Below are 16,938 nucleotides of genomic sequence, written 5' to 3' on the forward strand. Positions count from 1 at the left end.
GATATTGGAAAAGCTTGGATTCAATACTTTATTATATTACAAGCAAGGCCTAAATTTTTCTTTATGCTTTGTTTTTGTCTCTTGGCAGTGTCCCTGAGACAGAGTCAAATGAGAAAACCAGACATATAGACATATAGATGGACATTATTGGAAAAGCTTGGACTCAATACTTCATTATATTACAAGAATGTAAACGAAGCCAAACACCATTGCATACAAGCCTCCATTTCTTTCAAGAAACTGCTGAAAGTTATTCAAACACTACCCAGATTCAGTTTCCTCCGCAGACGAGCTACATTCAGTGAGATAACCATGAGCAGCCATTCTTTCACATCATACACAAGCCTAAAATAAGCATGTCTCCACGAATTTTTTACTATTAAGGTGCCACAAACTCCCCAAAATCCCACCGCAAACCCTGACCCCATGCTCACGTAGAACCACTTAATGTCAAAGCCATCTCGGTTCTCATTCCCATCCTCTTCGTTGTCCCCACTGCGTGGTTTAGGCGGCTCATCATCACCAGGGCACTTGGCTGTTGTTGGAGGCCCACAGAGTGCAGGGTTATTCTCATATATGGATGGATCGTCCAGGGTTTGCAACTGGTTGCCTGTTGGAATTCTACCTGACAGGTTGTTATACGACAGGTTCAAGTGATTCAAGGAAGTCAAAGAAGCCATACCTGAGGGGATTACGCCTGAAAGCTGGTTCCTTGAGAGGTCAAGTGTTTCTAACCCCTGTAAGCTCCCAATGTTGTCTGGTATTTTTCCTGTCAAATGGTTTACGGACAAGTTCAAGGTGCCAAGTCTTGTAAGATTGGTTACTCCTTCAGGCACCTCTCCAGATAGGTTATTGTGTGACAAGTCTATACTATTAACCAGATAAAGAATACTATTGTACAAGTCTTCTCTTCCTTTCCTCAATACCATCAACTCGCCCTCATATCGTTGAGAGTCGATTTCAGAGGCCATGCCACTCAAATTCCCCACACAAGAGGGAATGAAACCCGATAGATTATTTTCTCCAAGATCCAGTATGTGGAGTGAAGAAAGAGTGCACAATTGTGATGGAATACTCCCATGGAACAAATTTGATCGTAAGCGTAGAATAAGCAAGCTAGGCATCCTGTCCCCTATCCATGCTGGAACATTTCCTGAAAATCTGTTACCTCCAAGATCAAGAGTATGAATGCCTGAGCAATTCTGCAAAGCTGAAGGAAGTTGGCCAGAAAGATGATTGTTGCTTATCATCAGGAATATAAGGAAGCTTAGAGAACCCATAGAACTTGGCAGCTCACCAGATAAATTGTTGTTGTCCATGTCTATGGCATAGAGGTAAGGTAAACCATTCCAAAACTCTGGAATTCCTCCAGACAAATGATTGTTTGAGATGACAAGGGTCAATAAATTATTTAGTTTCCCGAAGGAGAGGGGAATGGTGCCATTTAGATCATTACTGGAGAGATCTAGATCTGTCAGCATGGACATTCTTTCACCATACTCCAGAGGGATTGGGCCAGAAAAGAAATTGTCATTCAAATACAGTTTCATCACGTTGGATGACCATAGTGGCAAAGGCCCCTGAAAGTTGTTTTCACTCAAATCAACGGTGGATTCAGGAAGAAACTTCATTGAGTTTGGCACCCTGCCACCCAGGTTATTAGAACCGATGTCCAGCTCATCAAGATGCAAATCCAACTTCCAAAACCACTTTGGTATGCTGTCCGAGATCCCAGCATTATTGAGCACTACATCGGTGAGCTCAGTTTGATTTCTAAGCCATGCGGGAAACTTGGGACCCAATTGGCATGATCTTATTCTGAGGAGGCTGAGTTTAAAGGGAGGAATCCACTCAGGATTGATATTAAAAACCAGGGAAACTCTTGGAGTCCCTCTGTAGTTTGAAAACTCCTTTAAACTTGTAAGATTTGAAAAATGAGCCTCTGTTACAACTCCCGTCAGAGGATTCTCAGATAGCTCTATCACAACCAACTTGGAAAGTCGTCCAAGAGTTTCAGGGATGGTCCCATTCATTGAGTTATCTCTGAGGTACAATTCTTCCAAATACGATAAGTTTCCAATTGAACTCGGAATGGAGCCTACAAAGGAGTTATCCCAAAGCCAAAGAGACTTCAAGTTATGGAGTTTTCCTAGGGAATTAGGAAGAAAACCACCTAGATCATTGAAGCCCAGATGCAGCGTCTCTAACCAACTGCTGTTGCACCCAGATAAAACATCAATCAGTTCAGTTATTTCCCCATTCAAATTGTTCTGAGAAAGGATCAATGTTTTCAAATTGCACAGACTACCCATATTTCTTAATCTTTCAATAGAAGTCCCGTTTGCAAAAGCATCAAGAATTGAGCCTCGTAGATTGTTGGAACTGAGATCTAGATACACAAGATTCCTCATCTGGAATAACCAGTGGGGTATTGTGGAGTTGAAACCATTGTTGGAAAGATCGATGATTGAAAGAGATGTGATCAGATTGGAAAATGGAAGAGAGGGAGGAAGGTCTGCAAGTGCACAAGCAGGTAGGTGCAACTCGGAAAGAGAAGGAAGCTTGTTAACAGCTTGAAGCCAATAAGCTGCAGCCCGGCTTAGATCTACACCTCCTAAATTAAGGTGTCTTAACGAAGTAAGACCCGATATCCAATGAAGATCATTCTGGTTTGACTCATCGAAGTATTCCTTGAGATCAAGGTAGTGCAGGCTGGAAAGATTTCCAAGTTGTGGAGGAATAGGTCCACCGAAGGATGCACCAGAGAGATTGAGATATCTCAACTTCTCCAACGAACCAATGAACTCGGGATTGGAGTCCCTCCAAAATTGTTCCTGCTCAAGTCTAAGTAATTCAAATATTTCAATTCAAGCAAAGCAGGACTGATCTTACCACCCAACTCGCCTTCTGTTCCATCATCATCAAGATAACGCAGTGTGAGTTTGATGACATGACGGCTCCTGTTGTTGCAGACCACGCCTCTCCATTTGCAGCACTCTTCCCTGATCCAAGATGAGAGCCGATCCGATGTATCTGTGAGGCCTTGTTTGAACTTGAGAAGAGCCACCTTCTCTGTGTCAACGCAACCCCTTTGATGATCACCCTGGCAGGAGCCAACTTTGATGGTATCATGGAAAAGAAACCCTGAGGAGGTGATGATAAGAAAAAGAAGTTGAATGAAGACGTTGTTATTAGCCATGCTGTTCGGCCCGCCACTAGGAGATGCTGTGCTATTCAGAGGCCACATGTGGTGAAGCTCTCTCCCTATACATATATACCCCATAGTCTTCGTCCACGGACATATTCTAGAGGAATTGATTAACTTGATGGGATTGTGGTGGTCACATGACTCGCATCCAAGTTTTCTGTTGCTCAGAGAACACGGACGGCCGAGGTGGGTGGGTTACAAATGTGAATGCGAGAAGAGGAGGGAATGGAAAAGACTAGCATATATTCTCGTGCATGCCCAACCAAAATCAAAAGACAAGACAGTTTTGGACTTTTTAATGTGGGCCCAATCATGCCTACATTCACAAATGAGAGAGAATCATTTGACTATACAATAGAAAATATCGCAGACTTGCACCTCCCACACTACACATGCACCATACCCATGCAAACCAAAAGAGAATAAAGGAGGAACAAGAAGAAAATGTGAAAGAACAAGAAAAAGGGAAAGAGGTAAATGGAATTTTGAAGAATTATTCGAAAATTGGAATTTTGGAAAATTGAAGTTTTGAAGAATTATTCGAGAATGGAATTTTAGAAAATTAAACTTGAAGAATTGTTTTTTTAATTGGAAAATCATTTTTTAAAAAGAGAGAAATTAAGTTTTAAACCAGAAAATCAATCTTCTTTGAAAAGGAGAATTAGGTTTTGCTGATTAGTAGAAGATTGATGATAGTGTCTTCCTTTAGTCCATGGCAGGACTGCCCTACCCAGATTGGCTATTATGGATAAACTCTTGTTGAAGTTGCAAGTAATAGCTTTTATGGACTTGCTGATAAAGATAAATTTGTCATAATACAAATAAATTAATATCTTAAAAAACAAAAAATTAAATATCTTAAATTAATAAATTATACAATTTTCAGATACAACTATTGGATTCTCGTATCCATACCTTGCCACAAAAAATTCTTGTATTCATACCCTATCACAAACATTTTCGCTCTTTATTACATATCTATCCATCTTGTATAGTCTTTACAAACTCATCTCTATCTCATAACTTTTTCCCCTCATGACCTAGAATATTTATAAAGATATTTCTAATAACTTTCCTTATTCTATAAAGAAATCTAATATTATAATAATATATTAACTTAGGAAATATTCTATAAAATATTCTTTACAAAAAGAAATTTGAAATAATTCCCAACAAAAACTTATCCCACTGGTATCCCTATGTGTATTTTTTATGATATTTTTGTCGGTTGGGTTGGAATATTAGAAAGAGTTGATTGAATAGTTTATGTATTAAGAGTTAAGATTCAATAATTTTTATGATATTTTTGTCAGTTGGGTTGGGTTAGAAAAAGTTGATTGAATAGTTTATGTATTAAGAGTTAAGATTCAATAATCATCTTTGATGTTTTTATTTTTTTAGTATTGTTGGCTGTCATTGGTTGAATTGGATCCATTGTTTTGTTAAATATAACTTTCAGTACAGCAGTATTGCAACTGTAACACTGTAGCCTACAACTATGGGGAAGTCCTAATGATGTCCACAAACAGTTAATGCATCTTACTGGTCATGCTCATGGAAACTCGGCTGTTAGAATCATGCATGGGTCATCTGCTGACTCTTTTCGGTATGAGAAAATATGTTTTCATACATGCTCTTAAAGAAAATCATAAAATAAGAATCCAATTTTTTTTAAAATTCAAATTTAATATATATTTTTTTACATAATTAGGATTTTCAAAGGAATTATCTTTTACCAATAGTATCTTTTAATAATACTCACTGCCAAACTCAACAAAACGTATAAAACTTGAAGTACTTTTAGGTTATGTTTGGTATTGGAAAGTATTAAGAAAAAAAATAATAAAGAAAAATGTTTTTTTATGAAAAAGATCAAATATAATTAAAATTAGTTAGAAATTTATATACTTTTAAATTATTTAATATTTTGATAATAGGAAAAAATTATTTAATCTTTATATCAAAAAATAATTTGATATATTTTAATTTTTCTATTGACATATATTTGGAAGAAAAGTGATTAATGATTAACCTCTCCAAATCACTTCCGATAACCTCAAAACTTAATATCAAATTTAAATATGTGTACTATCAATAAATCACTAATTAAATAAGATAATTCCTTTTCAAAATAAAATGTACAACATATATATATATATATATATGTCAAATTCCACTTAAAGAATTATTGTGATGCTATAGATTTCATGATCACATGTCCTTTTGACTAAAACCCTAACCAGTCTTCTCTTCATTCGTTCTTCTTCTTCTTCTCTCCACTTTTTCTCTCTCCTTCCTATTTCCATTGTGGTTTATTCTAGATAAGCATTTGGACATCTATTTTTCACCTATAAAAAGATACCCACCAAGGAAAAGTTTTGGTTTCGCTACGACTTTTGTCAAAAATTTACAGAATTGTGTGATGTGAGTCTTCCGAATTCTTGATTTGGGTTTTTTTTTTAAACTTGGTTTTTTTGGATCTTTGGTTGTGATCAGTAATCATACCAAATTGAAGTGTTTCTTTCCTTCTTTTAATTCTATCTATTAAAGGGTTTGGAGCTTTGACATTGAAGTTGGATTTTCAACTCCTTATAACCATAAACCTGATTATGTTGAATTGCAGGAGCTATTGATTTGAATAAAATGGAATCTGGGTTTGAAATTTAGGGTTTTTGTTGTTTTCATCACATCCTTCTTCAAAGCCCATCTCTAAATACTTACCATAGTTAGGTTTTAAGGCTGAAATTTCAAGAGATGCAATCATCGATTAGAGGAGGAGAGAGAGAAAGAGTGAAGAGAAAAGAAGAAAAACGAAGGAAGAGGAGGGTAGACTGGTTAGGGTTTTATAAATTGACCCATTTTCCCTTGGTCATGTGGAGAGCACATGCCTTTCTATAAAATAAAAAATAATATGGTCTCTTAAAAAATGCATATTGCACACAATTATAAAGGATGAATGGTATATTGCTTGATTTTGAAACTCAATGGGGCAATGTGCAAAACCCATTATATGTTAGGGGGTAAAGTGTAATAAACCCAAAAAATTGACCATTTTGCCCTCGATCACATGGAGAACACACGCCTTTCTATTAAAAAAAATTAACATTGTCTCTCAAAAAATGTACATTGCATGTAATTATAAAGGTTGGGGGTACATTACTCGATTTTGAACTCAAGAGGTCAATGTGTAAAACACGCTATAGGTTAGGGGGTAAAGTATATTAAACCCATTTAAAAAATTTTCTAGTTTGACTTTAATTTGGATTACTACTTTCAAAAAATTTAAATTTTATCCAAAAAAAGTCTATATTAAAAAGTCTAATAATATTACTAAATTTTTTTAGAAAAAAATTATGGTAAATTCCTTTAAAATATTTATATTCATTTGTTTCAAAAATTAAAAAAAAAAACATTAAATTATTTCTAAGATTTATATAAAATATTTTATTTGAGATTTAATTTCTAAAATTTTATTAAAAATTTGTGATGACAATTATTTGTTATGGACATTAATTTATTTAAATAATTAAAATTATTAAAAATTATATTAATAATTTATCTACTCAAATTAATTTCAATTTAAAATTATATATTTATAAAATGTTAGAACTTTATTTATTTATTTATTTATGTTTTAGTAATTTCTGAATAAGTTCATATATTTAATATTTTAAAATAAAAACATTCAAAATTAAATAAAATTAAAAGGATAAATATGTAAAAAAAAAAATTAAAAGTGAAGTGAATGTAATTTTTTAAAATAGGGTTAATGTGTAAATATGAAAAATACTTAAAAGTAAAATATAAATTTAAAATAAAAGATAAATTAAAAATTAATTAAAAAAATTCTGCCCACTCTTTAGGTATTATTTGAACTAAATATAATCATTGGATTTAATCTTGGCCTTAGATAAAACATTTAACCATTTGGATCATATTTAAAAAACACAGGTGTGACCTTGGCCTTAAGATCAAGAATCTTTCATTTCAACCTTGATTGGAGGAAATAAAACATGTAGATATATCGTCGATTTTTTTGGGCAGAAAATCATCATTTTTCTGGGTAGAAAATCATCATTTTTCGGCGAGATTTTGGCGATTTTTTGATACGGCAAGGCTGGCTTCATTTTCTTCAACGATTATAAATGTCCAAGCTGATAAATTGGCGATTTTTGGACGATACATGACATTTTTTTTCCAAAATTTCTCCCTCGTTCGAAGTTTCCATGCCATTTCTCACTTCAACTGTCACTAATCTATGATATTTTGCCAAAGTATTGGTAAAATTTCAAACCATGGTTGGGATTAAAACTTGCATAATAAGTGGTATCAAAACTTAGGTAAAGATTTTTGTTAAGAGTTAAAAAAGAACAAAACATACATACAAGGGCTTTATGTTTATATGGCAATTTCTTTTCTGGCCCAATTCCTCTAGAGTTTGGTGCAAGAATGCCCATGCATTCTTGGTATTGCATTATGCTCCTACACAAAAATTGAGCTAGGGCTTTATGCATTTCATGGTGCAGCCTCCCTAATGGCTGGTTGAATGAGGGTGATTGTTTCCTCTCTATCATATTCCTTGAACTCACAAACAATCTCCTCTTTCTACCCATAACAATGATTGTCCTCTTAATAGCCAAAAGTGTTGGTGATTGCATCAACCCAAGTAGTTACCTTTATGAGATAATATTGCACCTCAAAGGCCTGCCTTTCTTGGATGTGAATCCTGAGCCATGGACGAGAAATTTAACTATTGGGGAGTTTGCAGATGCCAAGCCACAAGTAGTTACCCTTCGTGGAGTGGAAAAAAAAGCCCGCATTGTAGATGTCCTAAGAAAACAACACGCACAATGGTTTCCCAATTGTAGATGAAATCGCGGAACCACCGGTCGGTCAACTGAATTGCATGGAATTGTACTAAGAGACACCTTGTTAAAGTGCTAAAGAAGGGTTTCCCATTGATCATTTTTCAACTCCAACGCCAACGCCATGTTAGTAACTTTTAGCATATTAGTTTTAGTTTTTTTTTTTTTTTCCGTTATAACCAATAGTTGGTTAGGTTGTTTTTTCTCTACAAAGCTCTACAACTCCTTATGCGTGACTTCTATTATAAAAGGCATTTTGGCTACTTTGTTTTAGGGCTCTTTGTACAACTCATTTTTTCAATCAATGAAAGGAGAATCTATCATTTTTTTCTCTCCATTTTCCCTTGTAATATGGTATCAAAGCTTTTTACCTCTGCCACTCACTGAAATGGCTCGTGGTGGTCAGCATAACAATGATAATAGATTTCAGCCCCTCACATCCCCTACCTTTGGTAGCACGACAACACAATCAGATCAATTTCTCATGGAGAACACTAATAACCCATTTTTCTTACATAGTGGTGATCATCCAGGATTGGTGCTCGTTTCGCATCTCCTCACTGGTTCAAACGCAAAGAATACATGGAGTCAGGCCATGCTGGTGGCTCTCAACGCAAAGAATAAGCTCAGATTCATGGATGGTACTCTTTCGCAGCCCATAACCGATGACCCTACAGCCGGAATCTGGTCTCGATGCAACAACATGGTCACATTTTGGCTCCTTAACGCTGTCTCAAAAGAGATAGTTGATAGTCTTCTCTATCTCGAGAGTGCCCATGCTGTTTGGGCAGATTTGCATGAACACTTCCATCAGAGCAATGCTCCATGAATTTTCCAAATCAAGCAACAACTATATGGTCTCTCACAAGGTTCGCTTGATGTTAACACCTATTATACTCGATTGAAAATTCTCTGGGATGAACTCAAAAATGACCAACCAATTCTCGTCTGCCACTGTGGAGATATGAAAGCTTGGATGGATTGTCAACAACAAGAGTATGTGATGCAATTTTTAATGGGTTTGAATGAATCTTATGCTAGCACAAGAGGCCAAATTTTGATGCTTGATCTGCTCCCTCCTGTGGCGAAAGTATTCAATCTTGTTGTTAAAGAAGAACGCCAATGGTCTATTCGATCTAGGTCATCTGCTCCATCGGATTCCATGGCGTTCAATGCCTCTTCTCCGGCTCCTTTTGTAGCTACTGCATCATCTCACAACAAGCCTAGATGTGAATGCCCAATTTGCACCCATTGTGGGCTCATAAGGCATACAGTAGATAGGTGTTATAAATTGCATGGGTTTCCACCAGGTTATAAGCCCAAAGGGAAAGCCCAAACACAAATGGCCCAGACGAGCCCCTTTCAATCCCAATCTACTTCACCAAGCTCCTTTACTGAACCATTGAAGGGCATTCATTATTTTCCTTTTGCTGCTGCTGCTACAGTGGGATCTTCCTCACCACTAGTCTCTCTCTCATCGGATCAAGTTCAACAACTCATTGCCTACCTTAGCACTCACCTTCAATAGCAAACTATTGACCCATTTGAGTCTCCATCGACATCAAGACCTTCAATTTCTCAAATCTATGGTAACAATTGTTCTACTCAATTTTTTTCTCATCCTTTTGTTCCTTCCAATGCTTGGGTGATTGGCATAGGGGCCACCCACCATGTCTGTTGCAATATTTCTCTATTTTCTCATTCTAGATTGGTTCATAATACCACAGTCACTCTTCCTAATGGTCATGTTGTTGCAATCAATCGTGTAGGTTCTGTGAGGTTGTCTGATACTTTGAACTTGGATAATGTCTTGTTAGTCCCCATGTTCACTTTCAATCTTCTCAGCATTAGTGCTCTTACTCTTAGCCATAATTGTAGTGTTAATTTCCTTTCAAATTCATGTGTCATTCAAGACCTCACTCGGGGCTTGAAGATTAAGAAAGGTAAAAGACAAAAGAACCTTTATTTTCTAGAATCGGGGAATGAATTTTGTAATTCTGTAATGTTGAAAAGTGATATTTGGCATTTTCGCCTTGGACATCCATCTCATGTAAAAATTCAAATTCTTCACAATGAATTACACATTCCCAATTCTTTATCCCATTTTTTTTCTCACTGTAAAATTTGTCATATGGCCAAGCAAAAATGTTTACCTTTTGTTTCACATAATAATATGTCAACTAATCCTTTTGATCTAGTTCACATTGACATTTGGGGACCTGTGGACCCGCATTTTTCACGTGCGTCCCCACTCAATCGGCGAGACTCGCTTTTTATTTGTGAAAAATTAATTTTAGAAAAGTTGGAGTCGCCACCTATTTTATTTTTATTTTAAAGGGAAAATAAAACAAGAAAGAAAAACCCTAAAAAGTGACTCCATAGTTTTGGAAAAAGCATGTCTTTGGGAAACCTGAGTCTAGGTTCGGGGATCAGGTTACTTATTGGGAAGGTACCTCTAGGATGTAGCACCCCTCTAAGCCCTATAAAGGTCTCTACTGACTAAGTTAAGGGAAGCGTGACAATTAATCGGTTAATTATGGATACCTAAGTAAGCTAGGTGATTTTAGAAAATAGCATGCTAAATAAGGAGATCAATCACAATAAAGGAGAGTTAGCATACGTACCTAAATCACTTCTTGAGCGCTATCACAAAAGGTCATCAAATGTTAGTTTGAAAATGTGATACAACATCTATTTTATCTAAGCAAATCAAGCATGTATCTGAACACCTAAGAATCACATCATGTATGGATATAATCACCAATGGCATACGTACCCATATAATTCTCGAAAAATAGGTGAGGAGGAGCGTACCTAGATAGCAAGCTAGTACTCCTCTATGGGAAACAAAATTAGCCAGATAACAGATTGAAAATAATCTCATATATACCACAAAGAGGAAGCACAATCAGTCGAATATCAAACAAACACTATCAAAGAGAATATTCGTGAATGTATCGGGCCTCCCACCAAAGCCCTAATTAATTTCGCATGAGTTGATTCTATGATTTCCATTATTTGGAATCATGAGGTTTATTCATGCTTGTTGAAAAAATGGAGAAAACCATGAAAATTAGTTGAAAGTGATGAAAACGCATGCCGGAAGGGAAAATGGCAGCAAATGATTATTGAAATCTAAATTTTATGCCTAGAAATCCTCAATGATGGAATTTGAAGAAAAGAAGAGTTATTTAATGGAAAAAAAGGTTTTGAAATCCATATTTAAGATGTATAAGATTACGCAAAGAAGAAAATGAAGCATTAGGAGGAGTAGAAGATTGCGGGCGGAAATGGATTCGGCGAATCGTGAGTGTCTGACGAGCCAAGCTGTCCAGGGAATCTGAATTGTCAGCTGCGGATGTTCTCCGAGTAAGCGCTATCAGAGGATCCGGACATGTCTGACCGGGGAAGTTGAATCGCCTTCCTCTCCCATTCGACATCAGGCGTTGGATGTGAAATATTCGGAGAAGGTGAAACGTCGGCCGAACAGAATTCTGAATGTGAGATATCCGGAGAAGGTTGAACGTCGACGGACAGAATTCTGGATGTGAGATATCCTGAGAAGATGGAACGTCGGCCGGACAGAATTCCAGATATGAGATATCCGGAGAAGGTGGAACGTTGGCCAGACAGAATTCCGGATGTGAGATATCCGGAAAAGGTGGAACGTCGGCCGGACAGAATTCCGGACGTGAGATATCCGAAGAAGGAAAGAGTAGAAGATGTTGATCAATAAGCATAAATAACTCCACTTCAAGTATTAATCCATGGGTTAAGAGCGGAGGGAACTATGCAGAATAAGATTTAAACGAAAAAAAAAACGAGCGTGAGAACATACAAGCATGGAGTTCTATATTTCCAAATACATCAATGACATATAAAATAATCAAAATCGAAACAAGGTGGAGTAGTAAACGACCAATCCCAGCAGAACAACTTGTGGCCCTTTCCGTCCACACCAAACAACAAGACATTGAATATTTCTAAATGACCAAAATGGAGAAATTAAATATGGGTCAGAACACCCAGAGTAACCAGAAGCATACCTGGACAAAGTCGGCTACAATTGCTCCTCTTCCACCCTTGTGTGCTTTTCTGTCCTTGACAATCAAAGAATCCTCCTCCTTTTTTCTTACTTTCTCACGTATATATCAGCCTTCTTAAAGAACCCCCCCAAATCTGCTGGAAGAAAATCCCCTTTTTCTCTTTCTTTTTAAATCTCTTTCCCTTCTTATTTTTTCCCTTTTATAATCGATTCCCCCATAGAAATAATATATGTGCTATCCTTCTAAAAAACAAAATCTCATTTTTTTTCAAAATTTTGTTGATTCTCCTTCCAAATAGATGGCAACCGTTTCCTCATACAAGAAATAAAATAAAGATAAAAATAGAAATAAAAATAAAATAAAGATTAAAATTAATAAATATCATGAAATTGAAAGTCAAAAGAAATTTAAATCACGCACCTAAAAAAGTAAAAAAAATAATTAAAAACAAAAAATAAAAAATCAACCACATGCAAGCCATACGAGTTATGTAACCACAAAAAAATATGAGTCATGCAGCCATGCAAAAACACGAGCCACTCAATTATGCGAAAATACGAGTCATGCAACCATGCAAACTATGCAGAAACATCTAAAGGTGACCTAGGGTGTGTCCTAGTGCACTAGGGCAAACGAAGGGGACCAAGTGTGCCTAAGTGGGCCTAAGTGGGTGCCTAATTAACTAGGTGTCTTAAGGTGATTGGGATATTGTCTAAGTGACCTAAACATGCCTAAGAACTATCCTAAAAAGGAATGGAAAGCTTAAGTCTAAATCAAAACTGCCAAGGGTCACAATAAAGGGGTTAGGCGATCCTTTAACCAGAGTCTCCAAGGTGGTTCAAGAAAGGTAAGTAATGTGAGTAGATATGGGCCACCAAGGAGCTACTGTAAAGTATCGAATAAGTATCTAATAAGACATGTGCTAGGAGGACAAAATTGAGGGTCTACAAATATGCCTCTCTTCGGTATAGATCACGAGCGTAGAGAATGTGAGTAGAAATACGAGTAATGAGCGAAACGAAGTGAACTATACTGAAGAACTAAAGAAGGACCAGAGATTTTCTCTTAGCACATGACGAGAGTAAGGTCGGAACATGGGGCTGCAACGACAAGGAAAGGACAACTCTACATGGGGGAATGACAGTAAAGAGAGAAAGGTATGTGACGAGTAGCACAAAGATGGAAAGAGATGAAAATGATGACTCAAAGTTATGGATGAGATGAATAACTCTAGATCATGGACAAGATGAACGACATTGGGTCAAAAATAGGACAAACGACTCTGGGTCGAAAATAGGATGAATGACTCTGGGTCATAGATGAAGTGAATGACTCCGGGTCACGGGCTCAGGGCTCTAAATGGAAAGAATGACTCTGGGTCATAAATAAGAGAAACGACTCTGGGTCATAAGCTCAGGGCTCTAAATGGATAGCTGATCAGGATGCTTTTCGACTCATGGTGCTGGGTCGAGGCTACTTGCAAGTGGCTAGAATGATGAAAACGAAACATCTCAAGGATGTGAAGGATGCAAACGACTCTAGGTCATAAGCTCAGGGCTCGGGACGCTATGAATGACTCTAGGTCATGATGCGATGAGCAACTCAGGGTTATGATGAACAACTCAAAGCTATGGGTGGAATGAATGACTCTGGATCATGATGCAATAAGCAACTCAGAGTTACGACGAATAGCTCAGAGCTATGGATGACATAAATGTCTCTAGGTCATGATGCAATGAGTAACTCGGGGTTACAATAAATAGCTCAGGGCTATGGATGACATAAATGACTCTGGGTCATGATGCAATAAGTAACTCGGGGTTACAATAAACAGCTCAGGGTTATGAGCTCTGGGCTCTATGACTGATCGGCTAGAAGGAGAATGCGATCCGCAAACTCCTGGTCAAACCACTCATGGGCGACCAAATGATGAAGGCTCAGCTCAGGGCTGGAAAGACTCTGGGTCTATAGGAAACGATAGCTCAGGGCTACCAGGCTCAAGACCTAAGGGAAGAAAGAGAGCTCAGGGCTAGAGACTCAGGGTCTAGAAAGAATGGATAACTCAGGGCTATGAGGCTCGAGGCTTAGAAGGAACGGATAAATCAAGGCCATAAGACTTAGGGTCTAAAAGGAGTGGATAGCTCAGGGCTATGAGGCTCAGGGCCTAGAAGGAACAGATAAAGAAGACCAACTCGAAAGTGGATAGGAAGTAAATGGGCTCAAAGTCGTATACTCAAAGTGACAAGAGTCGGACTACTGAGCTCAAGAAGGGAAATATGCCCCAGTATCCAAGGTGCTCGTACTGCTAAAACAACCAGTAAATCAATCATCTACTGAAATCAATAGGTCAGAAACTGATGCATCATGAAAAACCTCTGAAGAGTCTAAGCTGAAAGAACTCTCTATGTCGGAAAAGCTGCTCTGTCTACGGATCTCAAAAGGTAAATCTCAAAGTACACAAAATACTGCTCATTTGGCTAATCCAATTTACAATGTGACAATGACGAAAACAAATCCATCTCATGAACATCTAGCTAAAGGATCCGCCCATGCTTCTCGGGTGAAGCCTGATATGATCCATCTCTATCTCGACAAATCCATGTAGGGAGGTCCTGATATAATCAATCGCTGAAAGCTCCAAACTAATACTTAATCTAAAACCAAGCTAGCCACTATCTCAATCTCAAGGATATTTAAAGAAAATGAGGAAATACGCCCCAGTATAAGATCCGATATCAAAGTCATGAGGTAAACAACCGACACTAATCATCCATCCTCATACCACTACCCAAAAAAATCTCGCAAAGGAGAGGGGAATATGCCCCAATATGATATCTGATGTCGAAGTCGTGAGATAAACAACCAACAATGATCATCCATCTATCTGCCCGAACATAATCTCATCATGGAGAGGGGAATATGCCCCAGTATGGATATCTGATGTACAATAGAGAATCAGTCAAAATCAATCAAACATCTCTATAACCATGGATATAGTCATATCATCCAACAACAACTAGAAACCTCAGAGAAAAGAGGAAATATGCCCCAGTGTGGATATCTCACGCACAATCAAAAGGATGAATCCAACATTATCAATCAACTGTCTTCAACTCAACAATAATCCGCTAAGAAATCAAAATGAAGTATCAGCCGATACCTCAAGGAAGACGCTCTAAATCTGATCTCAAATGAATAACCAAAATGATGAGGAATATGATAATCTCGAGAGTAGAAACACATCTTTGATGAATCCTTAACTAAATCTGATGGGAATTTGGTGACCTCAAAATAGGGGAATATACCCTAGTGTACAAAATCCATATACTGCACTGAAAACTGTCTTCAACTCAGTAATAGTCCACTAGTCTATCTCAGAAATACTCCGCAGATGGTACCTAGAATCATGAAAACTGTCAACGAGCTCAACAATGCTCTACTAGAACTGATATCATCTCAACATACTCCACTAGGGGTCTCTGATCGATGAAAATGTCCAAGCTCAAAGAAAGTGCTTCACTAAGGCCTCATTTCAACCAAATGAAAGGGGAATATGCCCTAGTATGCATATCTGATGTCGAAAAAATAATGAATCCTATATCATCAATGAACTGTCTCCAAACTCAAAAATCCATTAAACATCAATATGTCAAGCAAGAGAGAGACCAAATGCTTCCAAAAGTATCTTCCATAAAAGAAGACATGATAACGACTATACTTCAACCAGTCTACAAAAGCCTGTCCAAGTGAAGACTGTCAAAGATAACACCTGGTCTCATGGCCTCAGGGTGGTCTTAAGACACGGGACGTAACGTAGGCCAGGGTGATAGGGTGAAAGAAATGAAGGGAAACTAGGCTCAAATACCCAATAATCAAACCCACACCCTCGTGTACCAGATGTAATGCATAGAAAAAATCTCATGAGCCATGGACCTAAAGGTAACCAAAGGAAATATCAATGGTGAAATGAGAGAAATGATGAGTGGTCAAACCATCAATGAAACATGTGAATGATGTGAAGAAGGTATCGAATGAAAAAATGTGTATCAATATGTAGGGAATGGATAAAAGTGGAATGAATATCTGGAAAGAGGTAATGGGAAACAAAAGAAGGCAATGAGAAAGTAGAATAGATGATGATCAACCCATGTTAGTACAATAAAGGAAAGTCATATCACCAATGATGGAATGATGAGTCAGACAATGATCCGGAGACCCTAGTAAAAAAAATTACTCATCTCTCATACCTAATACATATCAACCATGATCCGATAAACATAGGATACCATAGAACTCTCACATGAACCCTCAACACTCCAAATGCCTAACAAAAGTGGCTCAAGGAGTGAAAACTCGTATAAAAATCTCACAAGAACCCACAACAACAAATATACCCAGTAAATAAACCTCAAAAGGTGATATAAGTGCCCAATGGAGCAAGATACCATACACAAACACGTTATTGCGCTTTTTTTTTTTTTATTGAATTTTTTTTTCTTTTTTTTGGATGCGCATGCTCTAATCATCAATAAATCGAACTCCAATGGGAAAGATACAAGGAACGAATAAACTCTCTCAGACCACTGATGAATACATGAACCCCAACCCATGAGACAACTTCTCAAACTAAAATCTCTGAATCAATGCCAAATGAGGGGATAGATGGAGTGATATGACTGCCCTCTTTTGCACCAAGATGTGAAGAATCATCAAACCAAGAAATAGAAGAGATAAGATGAAGCAAATAATAATAAACGCAAGAGAGACAATGAAAATGTGATGATAGTAAAATAGAACAAATGGGGCGATAAGGGGATGG

The 16,938-nt window shown here is 37.3% G+C and overlaps 1 protein-coding gene across 1 annotated transcript; it reads right to left on the reverse strand.

Annotated features, from left to right (window-relative positions):
* LOC117930038 (receptor-like protein EIX1) lies at positions 1–3,283 on the reverse strand. The gene is made up of 2 exons (XM_034850487.1): positions 2,901–3,283; positions 1–2,844 (listed from the first exon to the last, which is right to left on the reverse strand). Exons 1-2 carry the CDS (start codon positions 3,281–3,283, stop codon positions 255–257), a joined length of 2,973 nt encoding a protein of 990 aa, XP_034706378.1. The 3' UTR covers positions 1–254.
* Positions 3,284–16,938: the final 13,655 nt, after the last annotated feature.

This window comes from Vitis riparia, chromosome 14 (assembly GCF_004353265.1).
Source record: "Vitis riparia cultivar Riparia Gloire de Montpellier isolate 1030 chromosome 14, EGFV_Vit.rip_1.0, whole genome shotgun sequence".
Lineage (NCBI taxonomy): Eukaryota > Viridiplantae > Streptophyta > Magnoliopsida > Vitales > Vitaceae > Vitis > Vitis riparia.